This window comes from Suncus etruscus, chromosome 2, assembly GCF_024139225.1.
Source record: "Suncus etruscus isolate mSunEtr1 chromosome 2, mSunEtr1.pri.cur, whole genome shotgun sequence".
Lineage (NCBI taxonomy): Eukaryota > Metazoa > Chordata > Mammalia > Eulipotyphla > Soricidae > Suncus > Suncus etruscus.
Genome location: NC_064849.1, coordinates 65,615,936 through 65,640,160, shown reverse-complemented (window position 1 = coordinate 65,640,160; position 24,225 = coordinate 65,615,936). Strand labels below are relative to the sequence as shown.

The window sequence follows — 24,225 nt, the reverse complement described above, 5'->3', positions numbered from 1 at the left end:
GTGTACTTGGTGCATTTGGTGTGTGTGTGTGTGTGTGTGTGTGTGTGTGCAATCATATGTGGTGCCAGGCATGGAATCCTGGTCAGTGTGATCTAGGCAGTATCTTACCCTCTAGTTTTGCATCAGCCTATTGCTGGAGTTCAGCACTGAGAGCTATTCTGAATACTATAATAGGAGAGATATTCTGGATATAGGCCCATCTGCCTGTGCAGTGTGGGGTTGTCAATCGGACTAAGGAGCCCCAGATCCTAAATCCACCGCCCCGACGCAACTTTAAGGCTTAGAGTCCTGACGGCTGACACTAATCACAGCTTGCCAGTCACCATAGCGACGGTCCAGGCCGGGAAGCCTGGGCTACTTCAGGAGGAACTACAACTCCCGTCATGCCCCGGCACTCGCGGAAGCGGGGCTTAACCCGAGGCCTGAACCCTGTTAACCCCGAGAAGTCGGCGGGGTCGGCGGGGCTGCCTTGCGGAGGGCTAGGCCGCAGCGTCCCTCTCGGCCCCTTCTCCGTGGCCGCGTGGCCACCCGGACAACCTCGCTGGGCCTCTGGGTGCCGCTGGGCCTTACTTAACATGGCCGCTGGTTCTGGGCCGGGCCGGGCCGGGTCGGGGCTGGGGCTGCTCCCGGCATCCCTCGCAGGTCCCGCGAGAGGGGCCGCCTGGGGCTCGGAGGTGAGCGCCGGGGTTCCGGGGGCCGGGCCGGGCCGAGTGCAAAGAATCGAGACTTAACTGCGTCCTGAGCAGCGGTGCAAAACATTGTCTGCTGCAGGCCGGCCGGCCGGCCGGGGCGGGGAGAAAGGATGGACCTGCACCTCGGGCTCTCCGAGGGTCCTTGCGCCTCCCGCCTGGCTTCTTCCGATCGGGTCTGTGTTGATCTGTCGCCCCCGCAGGAGTCACACCTGGGCGCTGACAGCGGGTGTTTCTGATGGATTGCATGCAGCCAGCATGGCTCCGGAGGGCATGATTGAAGTGGAGCGGAAGTTTGTTCCCGGGCCTCGCACCGAGCAGCGGCTGCGGGAACTGGGGGCCAGTCTGGAGCATCAGCTCACCTTCCGAGACAGCTACTACGACACCCCGGAGCTGGGCCTCATGCGGGCTGACCACTGGCTACGCCTTCGCGAGGGAAGCGGCTGGGAGTTCAAGTGTCCCGGAGCAGCAGCCGGGACGTCGGGCCCGCACACAGAGTATTTGGAGGTCACCACCGAGCCCGCCATCGTGGCCCGGCTCTGTGAAGTGCTGGGGGCAGTGGCCCCAGCCGAGGAAGGGATGGCTGGCGTGCTAGGCCCGCTGCGGCTGCGGGAAGTGGCTAGTTTTGTGACTCAGCGAAGTTCCTGGAAGCTGGCGCTTCCCGGCTCCCCCAGAGGTGCGCTGCTCCGGGTGGACCTGGACACTGCGGACTTCGGCTACGCGGTGGGAGAGATAGAGGCCCTGGTGCCCAAGGAGGCCGAGGTCCCGGCTGCTTTAGAGGAGATCCTCAACCTCAGCAATATGCTTGGTGAGGCGACAGACAGCCTGCTCTGCCTGCATCCCCCACCCATCCTGATGTATGTGGGTGCCTCAGCTGAGAACCCAGCTTGCTTTGGAAGGACTCTCAAATCCAGTTTCCTCTGCCAAAAACTCTCACCTTCATTCCATCCTTTCTTGTCTGAACCCAACAGTTCTTTTCATTTTCCTGCCTTTGGCCACTCCTGGCCCTCTTTAGCTGTTGGTCAGTTCTCTCCTTCAATCCTTTTCTTTTTTGGGTCACACCCTGAAGCGCTCAGAGATCTCTCTGGTGGGGCTGGGAGGATCAGAGATTGGATCCTGCTTGGTCATATGCAAGGCAGGTACCCTGCCCACTGTACTCTGTCCACCCCCTTCTAACCTTTCGGTATAGAGGTACCCAGGACCTCAATTTGTCCTACACGGCTTTCACTGAAAGGCTTGAGCACCATATTCACATGACCCAACGCAGGGTAGAAGTCGACAGGTGTTTCTGTGTTTTTTTCTTGTTTGTTTGTTTGTTTGTTTTTTGCTTTTGGGTCACAGCCTGCAGTGCTCAGGGATAACTCCTGGCTCTGCACTCGGAAATCTCTCCTGGCAGGCTCAGGGGACCATATGGGATGGCGGGAATCAAACCAGGGTCCGTCCTGGGTTGGCCTCGTGCAAAGCAAATGCCCTACCGCTGTGCTAGTAGATAGGTGTTTCTGTTTCTAGGTTTGGCCCCCTTGTTTGTGCACAGAAGTCTGGGCTTGCGTATTGCCTGGGGCTTGCAGCACTGGAATGTGTTCTCGTCTCTGCAGCAGACAGAACTGCATTTCCTGCTCTGTGCCCAGCAAGCTGCCAGCCACCAACAGTGACACCTGCTTGTTGAGGCTGCGCACCAGAGGCTGGAATCTTGTGAAATTCCAGACTGTGGCTGCTTCCCTCTATTTTATTTTATTTTTTTTTTTTTGTGGTTTTTGGGTCACACCCAGCGGTGCTCAGGGGTTATTCCTGGCTCCACGCTCAGAAATTGCTCCTGGCAATTGCTGGTCCCATATGGGACGCCGGGATTCGAACCGATGACCTCCTGTATGAAAGGCAAATGCCTTTCCTCCTCCATGCTATCTCTCCGGCCCCTGCTTCCCTCTTCTTTCCACGTGCATCTCTGCATGTGTTTCATTACCAAGCTAATGAGCTCTGGAAGGCTCAGAGAGGCTTAAATCTTGCCACAGAAATAGTAACCAAAATGAGTCCCTATTGAGGTCCCTTTTGTATTGGCACCCGAGTGCCTCTTTGCCATTTCTTGGTGCTGTCTGTCCCAGCCCCTTCTACCAGCAAGCAATGCCCTCTCAGTTTCATTCCCCCAGACCAGTGATACCATCAGAGGTCCTGCCTGGGTGGATGGGGAGCATTGTTCCAGCATTAGCAGCTCAGTCTGTTTTTCTCATTTTCCTTTTGCCTGTAGGTGTGCCTGCGCAGGAGAAGGCACCTGCTAAACTGATAGTGTATCTCCAACGTTTCCGGCCCCAGGACTATCTGCAGTTGCTCAAAGCCCTAAATCCACAGACAGAGACGCCACAGGAAGCCAAGTAGCTGGTCAGTGGCCCAGGTGAGGGGTCACTTCTCAAAGGTGAAGAGTTCTGGGTCCACTTGGCTTCATTCCTGCCTCTTGCCGGGTTCCCCTGCCCACTGACTCCTTCACCCTGCCTTCAGCTTTTCTGCCTGGAGCCCTCCCTGGCCGCCTCCTCTCTCCCATCCGTCAGATGCAATCTGTGGGCCGCCCCTCTCCCCTGGCCGCTAAGCAGCCTCCATTGATTTCCGCTCGTGTTTATAGGATTTCCACTTAGCCGTGATCAGTAGTTAAGCACAGGAAAATCCCTTGCCACCCCCCTCCCTTGGTCGATGCCATTGATTCTGCCAGCGGCTCCTAAACCGCCTTACAGCTGAGTTAGAGATGCAGGGAGGCAGCAGGGATTTCCCTGTCTTAGGCTGCAGGGAATAGTAGCAGGCTGGGGAGAAGGATGGGAATCCCTGCTAGGAATCAAGAAATTCTGCGTAGATCTTGCCCAGAGTAGGGTAAGTTCTCCCTGAGAGCAGGACAGCCAGGCCCACCTTGGCCAAACCAGATCCCCAAGCCTCAGAGAAAGATACATTCATTTCTCAGAGGCTGGTCCCTAGATGTTATTCAGATGATTTCTCACTCAAGGCTACCCAAATATGACTCCCCCCTCAGGCTTTATTGGGTGTTATCAATAGGTAGGGGACATGCGGGACCAAGGCGCCCCCTGCTGGCGATTTCAGGGACTGTGGGCAGGGGGCACTGAGTTACTGCCACGTCTCCACTGGCAGGTTGTTCACCTCGAAGATCTCCTGCACCGACTTGCCGCAGTGATTGTAGGTGAGGCGCAGCTTGAGCCGCAGAGGGGCCTAGGAACACAAGGTGGATAGACACCAGAGGAGTTCTCCCTGCCCAGGGTCTCAGCTACTGAGGGGTGGGGGTAGGGTACTGTCTTGGGAGCTTACCTTGTTGGGATTGAGGACTCTGAGGAGCTGGGTCACTGGCAGGCCACCCTGGGCTGGAACGATGTCCCCACTGGGAGCCTGCAACTGCAGCTGGAAGCTCTGACATAGGAGGCCTGGTTAGGCACAGTACGGCAGCCCCCACCCACTCCCTTCTCACGCCTTCTCCCAGAGGGCCCAAACCACCGCCCTGAGTCCTGCTCTTCTGCACACCTTGGGCACGGCTGCCTGGCAGATAAAATGGGTGACATCAGCCCCTGAGGTATTGGTAGCAGTGACAGTGATTAAGAGCAGGGCAGGTGTCTCTGGGGGTCGGACGAAAGACAGATTCAGCTGCAGCCCATCACGCTCAAACACTCTGAGATCCTGGGTAAGAGCTGGAGTGGGGAGAGAGGGACAGCTGGGGTATAGGCTGGAGATGATGAGTTCACTCCTTCATCATCTACTGGGTCCGAGACAATGCTGATGTGACTCAGTGGACAGGGTGAGCCTCCTGGAGATGTGTAAAGAGCAAGGCAACAAAGAAGACACATGGACTGTGACAGTGCTCTAAGGAAATAACAGGTTATTAAGAAGCAATGAGCAGAAGGGAAAGTGCTAAGGAAACACTAAATACTTAGACTAAGTAAGACTGGATGGGTGACAATGAGCCAGTCACTGGATGTGCCAGGAAAAAAAACATTCCACAGAAGGGCTGGGAAACAGTGCAAAGAACTAGCTTTGTGTGCGGCTTAGGGTGTCTGGTTGGAAAACTGGCACCACCAGGAATGGACTCTGAGCACTGTCATTGTGTGGCCCTCTCCCCCTGACCCAGGTAAAAGAATACTTGATGCAGAAGAAAAATGAGTTGTCTGGTGCTTGTGGGGAGAGGTCTGAGGTGCTACAAGGGTCTGGAGGGTCAGGGAGTGGGAAGTAGTGGGGCTGGGAGGAAGCAGCCCTCACCTCACCTGCCAACGGGGGAGCAGTGGGCACAGAACAGGGAAGAGGGTGTCTGAATCACAGTCCCCCAGCTAGCCCCTTTTCTGAGGGCTTACCCAGGGATGGAGGCTCACAGGGAAGGTCCAGGAGATGTGTAACGGTGCCTCCTGGGGAAGGGGCCAGCAGGGGTGGCTGCTGGACCTCTCCAGAAGGATCATTCAGGAGATCTAAGAGATCCAAGAGCTTCGAGTCCTAGGGGATAGGCAGAGTCAGGGCTGGGGATGAGGCCTGATGAAGGAAGGGTTCTTCACGCCAGCGATCCTGGTTTCTTCACCTGGGGCTCAGTGGGCATTGGGGCCGCTTCCCTCTGGCTCTCCTGATCTTCTTCCTCATTCTGAAAGCTACTTCGCTCTACAAGTGGCATCTTCTCCAGGATGGCAGCCCTGTGAGGTTGGAATGGACATGGGTGTCCCTGGGCTTTTCACAGGTGCTGAGGTTGTGTGTGTATGTGATATGCTCTGACTCCTTAAGTTAGTTCTCGGATGGGCAGGGAGTCTTGGAAGCCAGCTAAGCACCAGTAAACCGGGTACAGGGAGTCAGGAGGACATCGAGGAAGTGGACACCCTGGGGCCAACAAAGGGTTGGGACGGGGTGCAGTCCCACCTCATGTGGTCGTATTTCCGGAAGAGCATGTTATACTCCACGGCTCGCTGCTGCAGCTCCACGTCTAGGCAGCTCCCATAGATGGACACTATCTGGCGGATGCGGCTGGAACAGGGTGGTGTGTGGGGCAGTCAGATTTGCCCTCTAATTGTGGCGTGGGGTAGAGGGGAGAGTGCAGGAAGATCTAAAGACTGAGAGGTGGTCACCTATTGCTGGAGGGGCCACGAAGGGGCTCTTGGGCAGGGTGAGGTTCCTTCCATTTTTACCTCCACACACTCCCAATAGTACTCTGGGATCACTCCTGGCAGTGCTTGGGGCATTATATAGGGTATCTGGGAGCAAAGCTGGGTTGGTCTGCAAGGCAAGCACCCTACCTCTGTACTTTAACTCTGGCCCCATCCGTCCCCCTTACTTGTTGTCTCCATTGAGCCGGGTGCTGAGTTTCATTAGGGCAGTGAGGGCATACCCCCGGGTGGCCGGCAGGGATATGTGGGACTGCAGTACCCTTTCCAGCAGTGCCAACACCTCCTCCTCTTCCACCTGCAGGACGGACACAAATTGGAACTCGGAGGCCAGGCAAGTCACTTCAGCATCCCGTTCCTTCATTAAGGTATCACCTGAAGGGGCTCAGTGTCTTCACAGCTCCCGGCCAGCAGGAGGTCTCCGTATTCGCCGATGCACCAGGCTGCCACCTGCACCAGCGGCTGCTGTGTAAGGATCAGAAACATGCTGGAGAGCCTAGGCTCAAGCAGTGAAGAACTGGCTTGACGCACAAAGCTCAGGACCTGTTCCTGGCACTGCAAGGCTCTCCCTGAAGACCACCTGGTGTAAATCTCTCTTCCAATACAAACAAAACACTAGGGTTATGTCTTGTCTCCTCTCTTCGTAGACATGTTAATGTTAGGCAGGTGACTGAACAGTCTTCTGGCTAGCTCGCTAGCTGGCTTTGTCCTGGCTCCCTGGCCTATTCTGCCCTCTGGCGGTCAAGCACCAGAACTACGCAGTCTAAGCAGAAGGGTGCTAGCATGTCCTAGTGTGGACAGAAAGGGACCTTCTCTGGTAAGGATTTGGCCTTGGTTTGGGGCCACAATGGTGGTGCTAGGGCTTTTTCCTGGCTCTTCTCAGGGAACACTCCTGGTTGGGCTTAGGATTTGAACTGGACTTGGCTGCATACAAGACAAGTGCCTGAACCCCTAAATTCTCTGATTTTGGGCTGGAGAGGTAGCATGGAGGTAGAGTGTTTGCCTTGCATGAAGGACAGTGGTTCGAATCCCGGCATCCCATATGGTCCTCCGAGCCTGCCAGGAGCGATTTCTGAGCATAGAGCCAGGAGTGGCCTGAGCGCTGCGGGGCGTGACCCAAAAACAAACAAAAAACATTCTCTGATTTCAAGGGGCCTTTCTCTTGGGGGGTGGTGGTGTTGGTTTTTGCTCAATCTACTTCATATGTTTAGAGGGCTAGTTATTGGTTGGCATCTGTGAACTCAGCATTTGAGGCCTTTGCAAAACCTAACATGTAGGGTGTTTGTCTTTTTGGGGGACATAGGCCACACATGGGGGTGCTCAGGGCTTACTCCTGGCAGGTCTCTGGGGACCATATGTGTTGCCAGGGATTGAACCCAGGTTGGCTAAAAGCATAAAACTCTCTCTCTAGCTCTGAGAACTTGTATCTTACTAGCTCACAAGTACCAAGGACTCTGGATAGCTCGGGAGATAGGCAGTATCTTAAGCTGAGTGGGCAAACAAATATTCAGCAAGCTCTCTGGTTCAATAGTCACAATAGGTACCCAGAATCACATGTACAGATGTTCTACTGGAAAATAGCTTTCTCATTAGATGTGGCTATCCCAGGTATGTGGCTCGGTGTTAGAGGGCTGGGCTGCCAGGTAGGCCTGAGGTCCTTGCCTTGATCCCTGGCACTGAATAAACAACTGAAACATGAAAAAACAAGGCTGTGTTCTTGACTATCTCTTCTGAATAAATTTCTGTGTTCTAGAGAGGACCCACTGGAAAGCAGGTAGAGGGCATGGATAGGAAGGGTGGATGGCTCTGGACCAGGATGGGGTCAGTACTTGGGAAATGTCCTCTGCTAGGGCACTGTAGAGGCGGTGCACTGAATAGGCATGTAGCTCCTGGGCCCCCCCCAATTAGTTGGATCAGGTTGGCCACAGCATCATCCCGGACGTAAGTCCCAGCCTGGAGGGGCAAACATAGGCAAGTCAGCATGATGACTTGAGCTCAGACCAGAGTGGGAACCAGTGCACTCCTTTCCAGCTCAGACCTGCCCTTGCCTCACCGTTGTCAGCACGTGCAGAATGGTGTCTATGTGCCACCGCTTGGTTGGGGCAAACCTAGGGGATGTTTGGCTCATCAGTCCCAGATCTGGTCCTCTGGAGTCCCCCCACCCCATGAAAACTGGCCATCTCACCTCTCAGCAGCCAGCAGGATGCCAGAGGCACAGTCAGCCCGTAGCTCTGGGGGACAGGACTCAAGGAAGCGCTGCAGCTCCTGAGTCATGGCCCGCACATTGGAGCTGTTCACAAGAGCAAGGCTCAGTTCCAGGGCCCGCCTAGGAAGATGGGTCAGTATGAGTTGCTCTGGCCACCATTCCACAGGCCTCAGTCCTCCCCCCCCCCCCCCAATGCTGGTCTTCACAGTTCCGTTATTCAGCCATGCTGGTCTCACCGGCTGAGAGAGGCATCAGATTCCTGCAAACACTCCACCACGGTGGGTCGGTGTCGCTGGACTGCGCTGTGCTCGGTCTGCACCAGCCGGAGCAAAGATGTTAGCGCCACATATCTGGTCAGAGTGGAGAGACCCTGCTGTGTAGCAGCCAGCAGCCTCCCTGGCTTGGGTCCAGGGTGGGCGCTGAGTACACTCAGAGAGTGGGGCGGAGGACACTTGGGAATGTACCTGATGTTCTTGTCATTGTTGAGCAAAAAGCGGCCAAGAATGTTGACAGCTAAAACCTAAAGGAGGCAGGCAGGGGGTGGGGAGTCAGGGAATGCCCAGGATACCCAGGTAGGCAGGAGAACCCAGTAAACTAGACCTTTTGGGTCCGGGAGACGAGTGTTTGCATGCAGGAGTCCTGGCTTCTGTCCCTCTGGCACTACCCATGAGAAATGGTGCTAGCCGCACACCTCTGGGTGTGCCCTGTAAACCCCCAAATACCAGGACTTGTGAGCCTGCTGAGAGCTGGTGAGTGGAGCTGTACCCTCAGGCCGGCTGCAGAGCGGATGTCCATGATAGTCAGCACCGTCTCAAACAGAACCGCATTGCCCGCATTCCGGCTGGTGTCAGTGTTGGTGGCCACCTGAGGAGCAGTTTGACAGGCTCCATCATCTCGCCCCTCTACAACCTAACTACATGCCCTGGGCCCCCACCACACCAAGGCAACTGGCCCCGGACCCTGCTCTTAGCTACAGAGGATCTGAAGGAAACCAAATCCTGAGGAACCCTACCCTGCCCTACTACCCCCAACCTGAGCCAGCAGGTCATTCATGGCCTCACTGTTCTCCTCATGGTTCCGGCCCAGAATCCGAAGCAGACGAAGGACCTGGACCTGTGGTTGGAATGCAGGTTGAACACAGGGGTTCAGTGGTGGGGATAAGTGGACTTGAGGAAATCCACCTCAGAGCATCCCACACTTCCTTGCCCCATCTCTACCCAGCAACCTTGGGGCTTGGGAGAGGATCAGAGGTATATATGAGACCAGGGGACTGGGGGACACACTTTTTGGGCCACCTGACAGAGCTCTGGGGCAACGCTCATCTTGGTGCTTGGAGAACTAGGCAATTCTAGGATTGATCCCAGGCTTTTGCACGAGGCAAATGCTGTCCCACACCTTGTGACCCTTGAACTGCCATTTCTGCCATTACCCAACAGGCTGTTCTCACCCCAGGTGTCCTCCCCTTCTCTGCACGGTGTGTCCTTCTCTTCCCTTCCCAGATGCTGTGCTTGCCTCTCCCTTGCCCAAGATGCCACCTACCCTGAGCCAGTTTTCTCTAATGCTCAGGGACACAGTGGGGAAGGGGCTGCCTACCTGCAGGAAAGGGTCGCTGACTCCGGCTATGCTGTGCTCTGAGGAGTAGCCGGTTGTGGTCAGAGTTCGGAGGATCTGCACCAGGTGGGGCACCACCTTGAGGGAGGGCACAGCATTACCTGGGTATTCCCAACCACATCACAAGTGACAGCCCTGCACCACACCCCAACTGCCCACCTTTTGAAAGTGCTTGAGGGCTGCTGGGCTTTGCTCACAGAGCTCAGTGATCAGTGTGATGGTACCCAAAAGGATGCCTAGGGTTGGAGTGGGGAAGCAAGAAGCGTCAACCTGAGTCTTGGGGCTGGCACTTCCGTCCAGTCAGAGTGGAGCCCCAATCCTTACCGTGGTGGTGCTCATGAAGCAGTTTGGCACAGGGTGGGAGGAAGATGGTGGAGAGATCAGGTACCTTCCGGATCATGTGCACCGCTGTCAGGATAGCCTGCAGAGGTGGCAGGCTGAGAAATGGCAGGCGTGCTCCAGAATTGGGACACTTGTACTTCTACCCCATTTTCTTTTTCCTTCTTTTTTCTGGGCCACATCCATTAAGCTCAGGGCTTACTCCTGGCTTTGTACTGAGGAATCCTTCTACTGGAGCTTGGGGACCATATGGGGTTACTGGGACTGAACTCACATTGGCTGCATACAAGGCCTGTGGCTTAATATATTATCTCTCCGGTCCTGTGGACCATCTATCCCATGACAAACGGGTCAGTTTCTGCAGAACACAGCCACCTCACCTTCTTGCGCACATAGGGGCTGGTCTGCTGGAGTAGTTTTTCCACCTCACTGGCCAGGTCTCGACACATCTCAGCAGAGCCCATGGTACTCAAGGTGCACAAGGCTAGGCCCTGGACTGCTGGAACCCCCTGGCTCAGGTCACTGCAGAATATGTGTGTGTGTGTGTGTGGGGGGAATGACAGTTAGTTAACCCTGTGAACTTGAAGCCTGCCCAGCAGCTCCAGCAGGCATGCCCCCTCAGATTTCCGTGTTCCCCTCTCCCAGCTCCCTGATTCCAAGTGCTTCCCAGAGCCCTCTCACTTCTTGATGCTGTTGGTAATGAGCAGGTGGGCATCCTGCCTCTCATCCAGCAGAAGCATGGCCCCCAGGTAGCCCACCCTCTTGTCTGTGAATCTGGGGGAGGCGATCAGTTTCAGGCACTCCATCTACAGGGAAGGGGGCGGGTGAAACTGGGGAGGCACTCAACATCCCCTTTCTATCTTCTGCAACAGCTGATCAACCTGGTGGGGGGCGCCAGATCCCATCACCCTCTCTGAGTCAGGATGGTGGAAAGAGGTGACGGGAAAGGCCAGAAGTATTCGGTGCAGTCCAGCTCAGAACAGGGGCTTGTAATCAGGGAAGGAGATGGGCAGTGACACAGAAATGTTGCAGAATAAGAAAATCCAGAGCAAAAGCAGGTAAAGTGGTCTAAGATGTGACCCACTGGCTTCCCTCCTCAAACTGGGACGCGTGTGTATGGGGGCAGAGGGAGGGAGGTCCAGGGAGGCAGGGCAGCCCAGCCTAGCAGTACCTGTCCAAAGTGGGCAGGGTAGCCCAGCATGTGGACGTAGAGCAGTTTGGCCAGCTGGCGGTGCCTGTGCAGAGGGTCCCCATCACGGAAGGAGGCCCGGATTTGGGCACACTCCTTCTGGATCACCTCTCGCTCCTGGGCCTGGGTCTTGGCCCCGCGAATCTCCTCGATCAGATCTTGCAGTTTCAGCGAAAGGCCCACCATCCTGGAGGGGGGTGTTGGTGGAAATGCAAAACCCAGGGAAGAGCGGAGCATTAATTAGCTCGCTGAGACCGAGGGAGAGCCGGGTCTTTCTGCCCAAGCTTGCTCAATGCCAAGATCCTGCGGAACGGGGGCCCATTTACCTTAGGCTCACGTGGGTCTGTAAATCCTACGAGCCCTCCACGCCCGGGAACTCTGGCGAGTTACGCATGCGCCACGCTGCACCGCACCCTACAGAGGGCGCATGCGCAAAACTCCCCCTCAGGTCCCCTTACTCCCTCCATTCCATCTCACTTCAGCCATCCCTTTTCATCCGGGGCCCTGCATGCTTTCATCCGCAGGATTTGTCTCTCTGCCGTGTTTCTGCATGTCCACATGCAGGCGGCCTCAGTTTCCCCACACCAGTCGGCTCTGCGCCGGCCTCTCCTCACCTGGTTCCTCAGGTCCTCTCCCTCCAGCGCTTCCTGGTGGGGCGGGGCAACTAGATACTCCGCCCACAAATGGGCGCGCCCATCATAACCCCGCCCCTCAGGTTGTCGGCCTGCACTTCCTTCAATATTCTAACTCTGGGCCCTCTCTGGCTTCAGAGTTTAGGGGTTGTTGAAAGGGGCAGAGGTCACTGGCCTAGAGGGTTCTAGGTATAGCCTCACCACCGGAAACTCAAAGAGCTTGGGTATAAAGCCATCTCACCCCCCAAGGAGACGACAGCCCCCCCCTTTTTTGAACTTTTTTATTAATATATTTTTTGTTAAATTATTTTTTTTTTGTTTTTTGTTTTTTTGTTTTTTTGTTTTTTTCCTTTTTTTTTCCTGCAAGACTTGGTGTTGGCGGCACTGTTGTAGTTGAACTTCAATCCCAAATTCCATTGAAATAGAAATCAGAAGTAAAGATTGAGAGGGGGGGAGGAAGGAGGAGGCAGGCCAAGGAGTAAACAGAGTTTGACTAGAAAAAAAAGAAGAGGGTGTGTGGTGGGCATTCCCAGGCAAGCCATTCCTTGAGGGAGTAGGGGGCAGGCAGCTTGCCTCTGCCTCATGCAGGAGAGGGAGGAAGGATCCCCCAGGAATCCCACAAGCCCCTCTTTCTAGGGCTTCCGTCCCCAGGGGAGAAGTTAGTACCAGGGTCAGCCACAGAATCCACAGGGTTCCTCACCAGCTCTCACCCCAGCCTGGCTCCCAGTTCTGCCCTTCCTGGAACATGGGGAGACTGGCTTCCTGTGACCCCTTCCTTCTCTTATGTTTCCATTCCACAAGCTTCAGGCCAAGGGAAGCAACCCACTGCCTACTAAGCCCCTTGGCACTCTGTGCTCTGTGACTTCCTCTTCTTGTTCCACTCCCCAGTATGGTATCCCCCCGCCCCACAGTTGCCAGGGCACCAAGGCCCTTGCTTGAGTGTCTCACCTTCTGCGGGAGAAAGTTAATACTACTTCAGGCCCCTTAGAAATTGAGAGTCAAAGGCCACAAGTGAGTCCAGACCAATCAAATAAACATTAAGGGGAAGGGAGGAGGGGGACGGACTTGGCTGCCTTGGACAGTTCCTCTCCTTTATATATCATCCTTGACGTGACATACCACCTAGGGGTTGGACGAAGGACTGTGGCTAAGAAGGAGAAAGATGCCAGGGAGCCTCTTCCTCTCCATTCCTTTATCCTCTTCACATATAGGGTCAGGTTAGACAAGAACCTAGGTTAGGCTCGGAGGCTCCTCCCAGGCCAGAGATGGAGGCTGCATCTTCGTGGGTTATCCCAGTAGGCCCGAGAGGGTCACTGGCCTCCTAGGTTGGCAGCCACAGCAGCTCTGCCAGTATCTTGCCCAGTATCCAGTCACTCCTACTCCACTGCCTTCCTCCTTTCCACTCAGCTTCTAGGAGACTCCTCAGGACAACAAACCCCACCCTCATTGAAATTCAGGTCTAAAGAAAAGGCAGGGAGGGCAAGGGGCAATGGTCTGACTTAGATTTGTGTGTCTCAGAGAAGAGAGCAACTCTGAGCAAGAAAAGCCCTTCATATGTAAACAATCTAGAGAGAGAGAGAGAAGGCAGGGAGGAAGAGGACAGAGACAGGTCTAGAATAAATGAGGTCTGAATGGAGAGAGGGAATAAAAAGCAAGAGACGAGAAAACAAAGGGCAGAAAAGAAAGGAGAGGGAGAAGAGAAAGAAAAGAGAAAGAACGACCAGGAGGGAAAACGAGAAAAGGCAGGCCAAAGGAGCCCAGAGGCAGCGATCTAAGCCAGAACTAGGCCAAGAAGCAACCTCAGGTGAGGAGCTGGGAGAACAGGAATGCCAGGCTGAGGTCCAGGAGGGCCACGGCGCCCACCACCAGGGGATTGGCAGCACCCTAGAGAGAGAGGAAAATGCAGGATCAGTCCCTGACGACCACACTAGGTGCATACCAGCTCTCACCTTCCTGCCCTGCTTGAAGTAACAAAGCTAAAAGGGACCCCATAAACCTCTCAGAATCAGAGTAGGCGGTGACTGCCAACCTGTATTCTGGATTGCAAAACCCTTCTCTTCTTCCAGGCAGGGCTTCACCTTCTCTCGGGCTCCCCCAAGACAGAACAGGCCCTCCGTGCCTCCTCCCTTCTCTTCCCTCCCACCAGCATGTCACGTGGCCCAGGCAGAAGGTGCCTGGCCTGGGGAGCAGACGTTGGCAACAGCAGCCAGGACTGCGGTAAAGTCGAGGGAGAAAGGGGTGAGGATGTGGTTGCTAGGAGACCGGAGAAGGCCTGGGGTCCAATCAGAGAAGAGGGTTCTGGGGGAAACCCCGCCCCTCCTGGTTTTCTGCCTTCTCTCCTATTTCCCTTCTTCCCAGGAGAGGGAGGGAGAGTCAGGGTGGGGAGGGAACACGCTTTTCCCTTTTTATTTCTAGGCACCAAAGAGAGAAAGTGTGGAGGTGGGGGCGGGGGTGGAGTAGGAAACGGGGAGCTGGAAATGATATGGAAGGAGAACAGAGAAAGATGTTCTGGCTAATTACTAGTCTGTAACCTGGGGCAAGTTACTTTCAGTGTTGAGCCTCAGTTCCCCTTGCTGGCAAGCTAGGGAATATTTTTAAGGAGGCTTCTGATCCTATATATTTTTTTTCTTTTCAATTTTTGGGCTACACCCAGTGACACTTACGGCATACTTCCAGCATAAGGGCTGGGGGGTTGCTCCCCAAGAGCCAGATCAGGAGATTATGCAGCACTGGGGAGCAAACCCAAGCCTCCTGCATGCAAAATCTATACTCCAACCTTTTGAGCTGTGTCTCTGGTTCTGGCCCTGCTTGTTTTTGAGATGGGCTTTGGTAGTAGGCAGAGAATAAGAGTTAAGATCACGGGGCTGGAGAGATAGCATGGAGGTAAGGCGTTTGCCTTTCATGCAGGAGGTCATTGGTTCGAATACCAGCATCCCATATGATCCCCCGTGCCGGCCAGGAGCAATTTCTGAGCATGGAGCCAGGAGTAACCCCTGAGCACCGCTGGGTGTGGCCCCAAAACAAAAACAAACAAACAAAAAAAAAACAAAAAAAAAAAAAGAAAAAGAGTTAAGATCACAGACCACTGGGGCCGGAAGAGAGATAACATGGATGTAAGGCGCTTGCCTTGCATGCAGAAGGGCAATGGTTTGAATCCCAGCATCCCATATGGTCCCCTGAGCCTGCCAGGAGCGATTTCTGAGCATAGAGCCAGGAGTGGCCTCTGAAAAAAAAAAATCACAGCCCAGTGGGGCTGGAGAGATAGCATGGAGGTAGGGCATTTGCCTTACATGCAGAAAGATGGTGGTTCGAATCCCGGCATCCCACATGGTCCCCCAAGCCTGCCAGGAGCGATTTCTGAGCGTAGAGCCAGGAGTAACCCCTGAGCACTGCTGGGTGTGACCCAAACACCAAAAACAAAAACAACCAAACAAACCCTTGATCACTGCCCCTTCAGGCATCAGGCAGGAATAGGTAGATAGAGTTGAGGGCTGGAGGCCGGAGCTGACAGTAAGAGGGTGCAAGGTGGGATGGGCGGGTGGGGTTATCTCACCGGCTGGGCAGGCCTCTCGGTAGCAACTGGCTCCTCGTTCTCTTCCATCAGGCACCCAGGGTCAGGGCCCCTTGCAGGCTGGCCCCGCAGCACTGCTGTGGTTAGGCGGTCTGGCTCCAAGCTCCCAGGGGCTCTTAACATGGGGAGGGGCTCTTCATCTTCTCCCTCTTCTTCACGGAGACTTCCAGAACTGTCACTGCAGCCTCCCAGGAGTGGGGAGCCGTCCCTGAGCCCCTGCAGGCCTGCTTCATCCTCAGCCTCATAGCCAGTGAGTTCCTCTGCCTGCTCCCTGAGGCCCCCCCACTCCTCAGGCCAAGATTTGGGGCTGGAGAAGGGACCCCGGTGGTCCCGTAGAGGAGGCAGTGGGCTCCGGCAGGCAGGGGGTCGCCAGGTCTGGCGGATGGAGATGGGACTGCTGGGCAGTTCAGGGGAGCGCTCTGAGGGGGTCAGTCCATTCTCGTACACCCCGAGGCTGTCCTCATCCAAGGGCTCAGTGTCGGAACCTTCTGAGTCTTGCCTGGGTCTGCGGCCTGGGGAAGGGAGAGGCAGGAATCAGGGTGTCTACAAAGCCTGGGGTTGTACAAACAGCTTCTGTCTGGGCCTCCCCATGCTTATCTCATTGCAGACCCGCCCCCCCAGTCCTTATTACGATCCTGTTTTATAAATGCCCAGTTCTTTCCTCTAAATGACCAGGTCTGTCTCCCCAAGCCTGTCACTCTCACTCAGTTTGGCTTCTGTCCCCAAGGTTGGTCCCTCCCTGGGCTGCCCCTGCCTCACCTGGGACCTCTAGCATGGGCTGCAGGTCCTGTGCTATCAGCTTCGCCATCCGAGCTGCCTCCACAGCCTTCTCCGCCACGCTGCTCGCTGCCACGGCCTTGAGAAGGGCGTCAGCTGCCCTGTTGGTTCCAGGGAAGGGCTAACTTAGCAGAGTGGGCCTCACGGTCCTAGCCACACTTCGCTCCCCATCTAAGCTGGGCTCAGAAGTCTTTTTTGTTTGTTTGTTTTTGGGTCACACCCAATGATGCTCAGGAGTTACTTCTGGCTCTGCGCTCAGAAGTCGCTCCGCTCCTGGCAGGCTCGGGGGATGCCAGGATTCGAACCAGGGTCCGTCCTGTGTTGGTCACATGCAAGGCAAATGCCTTACCACTGTGCACTATTGACCTCCTGCCCTACCAGCAGTGGACCTTCTCAGGCCTCCACACAGGCAGCTCCTGGGGCTCCAGCTCTCCAGAGTTGTCTGCACCCCCTCCTGCACCTCTTGCACCTTTTGAGGCTCCATCCTGTAGTAACACTTGCTGGGGCCAGGCCCCAAGTCTCCACTATCAAGCTGTTCCCTTCCTTCTTGCCTTCCTGCTCTGCTCTTAGCACCTTTCTGGCAGGCAATCACACCTGCCAAGCACACCTCCTGTGTGTCAGCTCCTCTGACTCCCCGGGGCATGTGGGGCATAATACATAGATAGCATTTCCCTGCACCTTCATCCTCTCCTTCTGAGCAGCTCACAGTAGCCACTTTCTGGACCTGTCGCTTTCATGGCAAATTTTGGTGTTCCCCCTTATCATTTAATCCTGTTTCTGCACTCCAGCCTCCCTGACCCAGAGTACCACATCTGGCTTCTTCTTGTCAGCACTTTCTAGGATCATGCTGGTCTCTGGGGCCTTGGTCCCTGCCCTCTTTCTGCTGTTATGCACAATTCCCTTTCTGCAAACAGACATGTTTCCTGGCCATTGATGAGACTTTCTGGACAAATTCTTGTTTGTCCTTCACCACTCTCGGGTCCTGCCACCTTGTGGCATTAGCAGCACTGCCCCCTTGGGGAGGCTATTTGCACGAATTCCCAGGTCTAACAATGCTAGTTTCCCCTGACCTTATTTTTTATTTTTCACCTTTTGCTGACCCTGCTAAAGATCCTCTAATCATAACTTCTGAAAGCCTCGTTGGAGCAGAGGTCATGATAAAGAGATGTAAGCTTAAGTGGGTGCAGCCCAGACCTCCTTTTGGCCACAGGGCTTGTGTTGCCCTGCCTGGAGGATATCTGAGGGTGAGGGGCAGAATGGGGCTGCTGACTTGAGTCTTAGCCCCCCCCCCCCTTTTTTTGGTTTTTGGGTCACACCTGGCAGCACTCAGGGGTTACTCCTGGTTCTACGCTTAGAAAATTGCTCCTAGCAGCCTTGGGGGATGCCGGGATTCGAACCATCGTCTTTCTGCATGCAAGGCAAATGCCCTACCCTCCATGCTATCTCTATCCTTAGCCCATTTTTTGTAAGGCTAAGGTCCTTGAGGTGAGGGTAAGAGTCATCTTCTTCCACTCACATTTCTTGGGGTCAAGGATGTATAGAAGTCCCATGTGGGACCACAGAGTATACTTCTGTCTTAGAGTTTTCAGGTGTATGAGATGGAACTGATTGGGGTATAGGGTAGGAGATGAGGACTGGAGTTTTGGGCAGGACTGTATTCTACTGGCTGTCCAGAAGCAGGTGAACTGACAAGTGCCTGTGTCTTAAGCATGACTGAATATGCCTGTTGTGCTCAGGCAGCAGGCCAGGCTCAGGCTACCTGAGTAAGGCACCTGCTGCTGAGGCTCTGCTGTTTCCATGACAGCCAGGAGCCAATCAGGGTTGCCAGGCCTGTTGCTGGGGAGACCAAGCAGCCTCCTCCCACTGCCTCATCCTTTAGCTCCTGAGATCAGATTTCCTAGCACAAGCCTGTTTGGTACCTAGCCTAAAGTGCTCCCTGGTGCTCAGCCTGCCCCCTTCTTTGGTTTAAGGCCCCAATGCTAACCACTGAGACACTTGAAATATCTTCAGAAAGACAACTTTGGCTGCAGATGAGAGATTCTCATAACCCACCCACACACTGTCCCTCATTATACAAGCTCGATTTGTACATATCTGACCTCTGATTCTCTGAAACAATTCCAGATTTACTTTTAAAAATGGTGCACATCCCGATAGGTGCTTTGGAGATGCAGAGGTCCCTCCTGGAAATTCTTGAAGGGAATTGGCTCAGAGGTTCAGAGTGGGGGTCTGAGAATGGAATGCACCTTAGGCCGAATAGTGCCCCAGAATCACCAGCATCACCAAACAGTGCTGGGGCCCTCTAGGCCCATTTCCAGTGATGCTCAGAGATTATATGATGCTGGGAAAAGAATCAGGATTGGCAGCATACAAGATATGTACTTGAGTCCCTATCCATTCTCTCTGGCCCTTCAAATTTAAACAAAACCCGTCAACTCTGCCTACACCCCTCTTCAATAACATTTAATATATAAAAATTCAAATGTAGGAGGTCAGATCAATAGAACATTGCAAGTAGAGTGCTTGCCTTGCATGTGGGCCAACCCAGGTTTGATCAATGGCATCCCATAGGTTGTCTGGACCCTCCAGGAGTAATTCCTGAATGTAGACCCAAGAGCAACCTCTGATCACCACTGCTGGGTATGGCTCCCCCCAAATTCAAATATGTGAGTCGCATGAACCAAGACTGCCTGCATGGGCCCGGAGAGATAGCACAGCGACGTTTGCCTTGCAAGCAGCCAATCCTGGACCAAAGGTGGTCGGTTCAAATCCCGGTGTCCCATATGGTCCCCTGTGCCTGCCAGGAGTTATTTCTGAGCAGACAGCCAGGAGTAACCCCTGAGCAATGCCGGGTGTGGCCCAAAAACCAAAAAAAAAAAAAAAAAAAAAAAAAAAAAGACTGCCTGCAAATTTCATTAGGAATGGATTTTTTGTTGTTGTTGTTTTCTTTAGGTCTATGCTAGCCAATTTAGCAGTCACTATTATTAAACACCTGAAATGTAGTTAGGCAGAATTAAAATAAAGATATATGTCCAGGGTTTACAGGGAGGGAACCATATGAGATGCTGGGCATCAAATTGGTCAGCCATGTGCCAGGTAAGTGCCTAATCCACTGTTCTACCACTCTTGCCTCTATTGATAAGTTGACATGATACTGTGGCTATGTTGGTTCAAATGAAAATGTATTCAAACCCATTTTTATCTAGTTTTACATACGGTGACTGAAAGATTTAAAAGCACGCATCTGGCTTACATCATATTCTTGCAGGATAGTGTTGTAATCTGATTTACAGAAAGAAATCTCATAGGCAAGTCCACCACCCTTCAAACCCTCATCCATAGATAAAAAGAGGCAAAGGCAAGAGGCATTCTCATTCCAGGTGAGAAGTCAGCTGCCTACACTGAACCCACAAGCCCCGTGACTGAAGTCCATCAGACAGTGGGCGGGCTGGGCCAGGGACAGAGAGGGACAATTAAGCCTTGGATGGTGGAGGCAGGGGGAACATAGAGGATTGCTCCAGAACTGAGGGCTGTGAGGCTGCAAGAAGACTAGGCCCTGGAACTGGAGCGATAGTACAGTGGGTAGGACATTTCTTTGCATTGCACTGGAGCTAACGGGTTTGATCTCAGCATCCCATTATGGTCCTCTGAGCCTCAAGGGGAATAATCCCTGCGCGCAGGGGGCCAGGAGTAGGCACCATGGTGTGTGGCCTCCCAAAACAGAAACAACAATAATAACAACAAAAAAGGAAGACTAGGTCCATGTCTTCCGAGATGTTTCCAGAGCTGCAAAGGCAACCCTCAAGGCTGCACCCACACACAATAACTCTAGCTCTAGCAAGGGCTGGCTTTACTAGCTTTCCTGCCAACAGCCATGCAGTCACACCCACCTCCACCTGTAGCCTGTAGTTGAGAAACACCTCAACTCTCTGGGGCTCACCTTCCTTTAGGCCCAGCCCTATCCCTTCCATCCTCTCCTCCCCAACTATGCACCCTCTCCGCGGCCCTGTCTGGGCGTCGTCGTCGATGCTCCATGCCCACCTGGCAGCGGCGATCTCTTGGCGCTGGCGGGCCGCGCTCACGGCGCGCCGGGCCCCCTCCACGGCCCGGTCCACCTTCTCCTTGACTTTGCCCCTGCGGAGGGCCAGCGGCAGGAGGCTGCGCACGCGGCCGCCGTGCACCAGGCGGTTGCGCTTGTACTTGCCCTCCTCGCGCGAGCCGTCGGGCCGGGTGGTGCGCCCGTAGCCGTGGCGCCGGTTGCCCAGCCACTCGCCCTCGTAGCGCAGCCCGTTGGAGCGCTGGCTGACCCCGTAGCCGCTGCGCCGGTCGGCGCGCCATTCGCCCGCGTACACCTCGGTGGCCGAGCCCTCGATGAGCGCGGGCGGCGCGGGCGCCGGGGGCCCGCTGGCTTCGGAGCCCGGGGGGCCGGTGCTGCCCACGTCGCTGCTCACCTCGCTGCGCAGGGAGCCCCGCTTGCTGCCCAGGGAGCTTCGGCGCCCGCCGGCTCGGAGCCCGCTGAGCAGCAGCGAGCGTCGGAAGAAGCCCCCCGAGGCCGGGGTCCGCTTGCGGGCGGCCGCGCCGTCTGCGTCTCCCGGGCCGGCCAGCACGAAGCCGCCCCGGGAGCCGGAGGCCGGGCTGCCTCCCTCTTCGCCCGGCAGCGGCGGCGGCGGCGGCGGCGTCGGGGGGTCACTGTGGCCGGAGTCCAGGGAGGTGCGGCGGGGCGAGCGCAGCAGCGCGGCTTGGTGGTAGGGCACGCTCTGGCGCACCCCGTAGCCGTGGCGCTTCCCGGACTGCCACTGGCCCTGGTAGGTGCCTGTGGACCGGGCCGGGCGGTTGGTTAGTTGGGGACCTGCGGCCGGCAGCGCTGCACACCCCCCGCGAAGCCTCGGTCGGTGTCGGGCGGGGCAGGAGTGCAGAGACGGGGAAAGGGCGAGCAAGCAAGCGAGGGCCCCCGGGCACAGGAACATGCAAAGGCACAGGCACGGGCAGCAGGAGTCGGGCGGCTTCGGGCCGTGCAGGCCAGGCCGACAGCGGACGGGAGCGGGCGGGGCGGGTGTCGGGACGGCCGGGCGACGGCCAGCAGCCCGGGCAGGGGACGCAGGTTCGAGGCGGGCCCTCGAGGAGGAGGCGCGCGTGGCGGGCAGCGCCGGGAGAGGGAGCGGGCGGGCGGGCAGGCGGGCACGCGTGGGCCGGGCCCCGCACCTCCGTCCGAGTAGGTCTCGGTGCCGTAGCCGTCCTGGAAGCCGTCCTTCCAGAGCCCGGCGTAGCGCAGGCCGGACACGCTCTCCCACACGCCGCTGCGCCCCTTCAGCCCGCCCAGCCACTCGCCGCGGTAGGTCCAGCGGCTCTTGCGCTCCACGCCCAGCCCTTCGCGCTTGCCCTGCTGCCAGTGGCCCTGGTAGCTGTGTCCGCCGGGCCCCGAGAAGACGCCCAGCGACTCGAAGCCGTGCGCCCAGCAGCCGCTGTACTCGCCCTGGGCGCCGGGCCCGGTGCACACGCCGTAGCCATGTGCCCGCCCCGCCTCCCAGCCCCCCACGTAGCAGCCCCCGTCGTCAAAGTCGAACTTGCCCCCGGGGGACATGCATGTAGTTGGCGCGGCCTCAGCCCCCCCGGCGGCTCAGCGCATCCCGGGGCGGGAGAGGAGAGCCGGCTTGGGGGCCTGCGAGCCGGGCGAGGCCTGGGGGCGGCGGCGGCGGCGGCAGTTAGACCGCGGCCGGGCGGGGGGGCCCCAGCGCGGGCTGGCAGGGCCGGACCCTCATCCTGAGCGGCTGCGGAGAAAGTGGGGGGGTTGGCGGACGAGGTCCCTCCTCTCTGCCCGCCGAGCCCCCCGCCCCACAGGTCGGGTGGCTCCCGGGCATCAGCACCGCCTCCCCGCACCCCACCCCACCCCACCCCGAGGCAGGTCCATGTCCAGGATCCTCCGAGCTTGGGAGGGTCCAGGGATGCTCGCTCTCTCTCTCTCTCTCTCTCTCTCTCTCTCTCTCTCTCTCTCTCTCTCTCTCTCTCTCTCTCTCTCTCTTTCTCCCCCCCTCTCTCTTTCTCCCCCTCCCTCCCTCTTCTGCTAAAGGGCCCCTCCCAGGATTTGGGGGTCCCAACCTCCATCGGAGGAGTCCCATTCTCCCACCTAGAACCCCAAAGAATAGGGATGACAGGTCTCTCTCTCTCTCTCTTTTTTTGTGTGGTCCAGAGAGGGGCAGGGCAGACAGACACCCACCTCCCCAAAGGCTCTCTAGATTTGGCTTTTCTGGGCAAGTGCAGGGAGGGTTGAAAAAAAATTTTTTTTCGGGGGGTGTCGGCTCAAGGCGGGCAGAGGATGAGGATGGGGGTGCTCCTCCCAGGAGAGGAGAGGGTGGGGATGGGGAGGCAGGTTACTCACCATGTGGGTTGGGGTTCAGGCAGCCTCCGGGGCACCGCATCCATGGCGGGCTACCAGCACTCCCACCTCGCCCAGGCGCGCACAGCCTCCTCCCCTTCCGGAGAGAGGGCTCCGAGCCGGGGAGCCAACGAAGGTGGGGGAGCAGGAGCGGGGAGCCGCAGAAGAAATCCTTCTCCCCAGCAGAAGAGCAGGAGGTGGGGGGGCGGGGAAATGAGAATAGTGTAGGGGAAAAATATCTGCCTTGGATGGAGAGAGAAGAGGAGCTAGGAGCTGGGTGGGAAGGGGGTGCTCTCAAGAGGGGGTGTCTTATTTTATTTTATTTTTTTTCTTATGGTTGGAAGAGGAGGAGAAAAATCAAAATTCTGATTCCATCCCAGCACAAATCAATGTTTGCTCCAACCCAGCATCACGGGGGAGGCAGGGCTTGGCTGATTTAAAGGGGCAGGGAGAAGAGAGCAGAGAAAAGGGTGGAGAGAGGAAGATTTGGAGACAAAATGGAGTGGAGGAGATGGGGGCGCAGGGGAGGGATGCTCAGGATGGAAAGGTCTGGCAGTCCGCCTGCGGGAGGGAGGAGGCCAGGAGAGAGGAGAAGGAGAAGAACCGAGACCCCCAGGATGGAAAGAAACCCAGAGATGAAGGCAGGCAGTAGGGTGAGGCCGAAGGGAGGGCAGAGGAGCGAGAGGGTGGAGACAGAGCTGAAGATGGGGAGGCAGGGGGAGATCTGAACCAGCCCAGGGAGGAGAGATGCTGGCTAAACCCAGAGAGGGGTATGAGGAATGCAAAGGAAGAAGTGCAGGGGTGAGAGCTTGGGAGTTGGGAGGTGCTGCTGGAGAGGTAGCCCCTCTCTAAGGGCTGGGGATGGGTTACTAGGAGGGGAGAAGCAAAGAAGGAGTTGGAGGAAGAAAGAAATAGATATGGAGACTGGATAAGGTAGACAGCATCTGTGTGTGTGTGTGTGTGTGTGTGTGTGTGTGTGTGTGTGTGTGTGTGTGTGTGTGTGTGTGTGACTGAATGAAATAGCATGCGTGTGTATGTAAGCTGCACAGGGAAGGGCAGGCATGGGCCCCCAAATCCAAGCAGCAGGTCCAGATGTAGTGCCCAGGGGCCCTGGGAGAAGCAGTATCCTGCCTGTTGCCTGGCTTGCAGGCAGTGAGCTTCTGGGCACAAAGCTCAGTCCTCCCTGAGGAACCACTGTATGGGGCCAGAGTTTCCTCACTCACTCTTTGTGAAAAGCTTGAAATGGGCCGCCATTAGTGCTCTTCTCCTCCACCAGTCTGTCTTTTTTTTTTTTTTTTTTACCACACAGGCTGATTTAGAGTGGGGAAGGGGTCATACTTGAGGGTTGGGTAGTCAAAGATACAAGTCCTTGGGGGTGAGCTATTACTTTGACAGGACCCCCTTTCAGCCTACTAGCCCTGTTTTATTGGATCAAGGCCTTGGACAGGTTGCACCCTGCTGACTGGCTGGCTGGCAGCAGACACATTCCCTCTCCACTCAGCATCTCCTAATGCTGCCTCCAGCTTCCTCCCTGCCCCTGTACTTTTAGGGAGGAACATGCTGGGGGATGGTCTACTGCATTTGCTCAGTCATTCTACAAGGAACAGCCCAGAGGGGGACATCTCAGGAAGCCCACAGAGCTAAGGGACAGAACTAGAATTAGAATTCTAGAACACTGGACTTCAGGCCTTTGGGACCTTGTAATTCCTCCCAGGATT

At 56.0% G+C, this 24,225-nt stretch overlaps 3 protein-coding genes across 3 annotated transcripts; 1 reads left to right on the top strand and 2 right to left on the bottom strand.

The window, feature by feature from the left end:
- Nucleotides 1-919: 919 nt before the first annotated feature.
- THTPA (thiamine triphosphatase) lies at nt 920-6,433 on the top strand. Its single transcript, XM_049768427.1, has 3 exons — nt 920-1,497; nt 2,932-3,075; nt 6,114-6,433. Exons 1-2 carry the CDS (start codon nt 948-950, stop codon nt 3,057-3,059), a joined length of 678 nt encoding a protein of 225 aa, XP_049624384.1. The 5' UTR covers nt 920-947; the 3' UTR covers nt 3,060-3,075; nt 6,114-6,433.
- Nucleotides 3,604-11,419, bottom strand: AP1G2 (adaptor related protein complex 1 subunit gamma 2). The gene is given in 22 exon segments (XM_049768428.1): nt 3,604-3,893; nt 3,990-4,088; nt 4,200-4,363; nt 5,021-5,156; nt 5,239-5,347; nt 5,568-5,672; nt 5,980-6,107; nt 6,185-6,274; nt 7,639-7,710; nt 7,712-7,762; nt 7,863-7,917; nt 7,995-8,135; nt 8,252-8,365; nt 8,480-8,535; nt 8,781-8,879; nt 9,048-9,128; nt 9,609-9,704; nt 9,786-9,862; nt 9,951-10,047; nt 10,346-10,487; nt 10,647-10,771; nt 11,137-11,419. Coding segments are annotated over 22 exon segments (2,394 nt in total). The 5' UTR covers nt 11,392-11,419; the 3' UTR covers nt 3,604-3,791.
- Nucleotides 11,420-12,050: 631 nt separating this feature from the next.
- JPH4 (junctophilin 4) lies at nt 12,051-23,179 on the bottom strand. Its single transcript, XM_049768571.1, has 6 exons — nt 22,511-23,179; nt 21,337-21,902; nt 20,176-20,947; nt 16,117-16,235; nt 15,340-15,869; nt 12,051-13,670 (listed from the first exon to the last, which is right to left on the bottom strand). The coding sequence occupies exons 2-6, from the start codon at nt 21,713-21,715 to the stop codon at nt 13,587-13,589; spliced, it is 1,884 nt and encodes a 627-aa protein (XP_049624528.1). The 5' UTR covers nt 21,716-21,902; nt 22,511-23,179; the 3' UTR covers nt 12,051-13,586.
- Nucleotides 23,180-24,225: the final 1,046 nt, after the last annotated feature.

What these genes read in the sequence shown, in the direction of transcription:
- THTPA (XM_049768427.1), top strand. Translation starts at nt 948, where the DNA reads ATGGCTCCGGAGGGCATGATTGAAGTGGAGCGGAAGTTTGTTCCCGGG. An exon ending in CAACCTCAGCAATATGCTTG is followed by an intron (nt 1,498 to 2,931) that starts GTGAGGCGACAG and finishes TTTTGCCTGTAG; the next exon opens with GTGTGCCTGCGCAGGAGAAG.
- JPH4 (XM_049768571.1), bottom strand. Translation starts at nt 21,715, where the DNA reads ATGTCCCCCGGGGGCAAGTTCGACTTTGACGACGGGGGCTGCTACGTG. An exon ending in CGAGACCTACTCGGACGGAG is followed by an intron (nt 20,948 to 21,336) that starts GTGCGGGGCCCG and finishes CCCGGTCCACAG; the next exon opens with GCACCTACCAGGGCCAGTGG. An exon ending in CAAGAGATCGCCGCTGCCAG is followed by an intron (nt 16,236 to 20,175) that starts GTGGGCATGGAG and finishes TGGAACCAACAG; the next exon opens with GGCAGCTGACGCCCTTCTCA.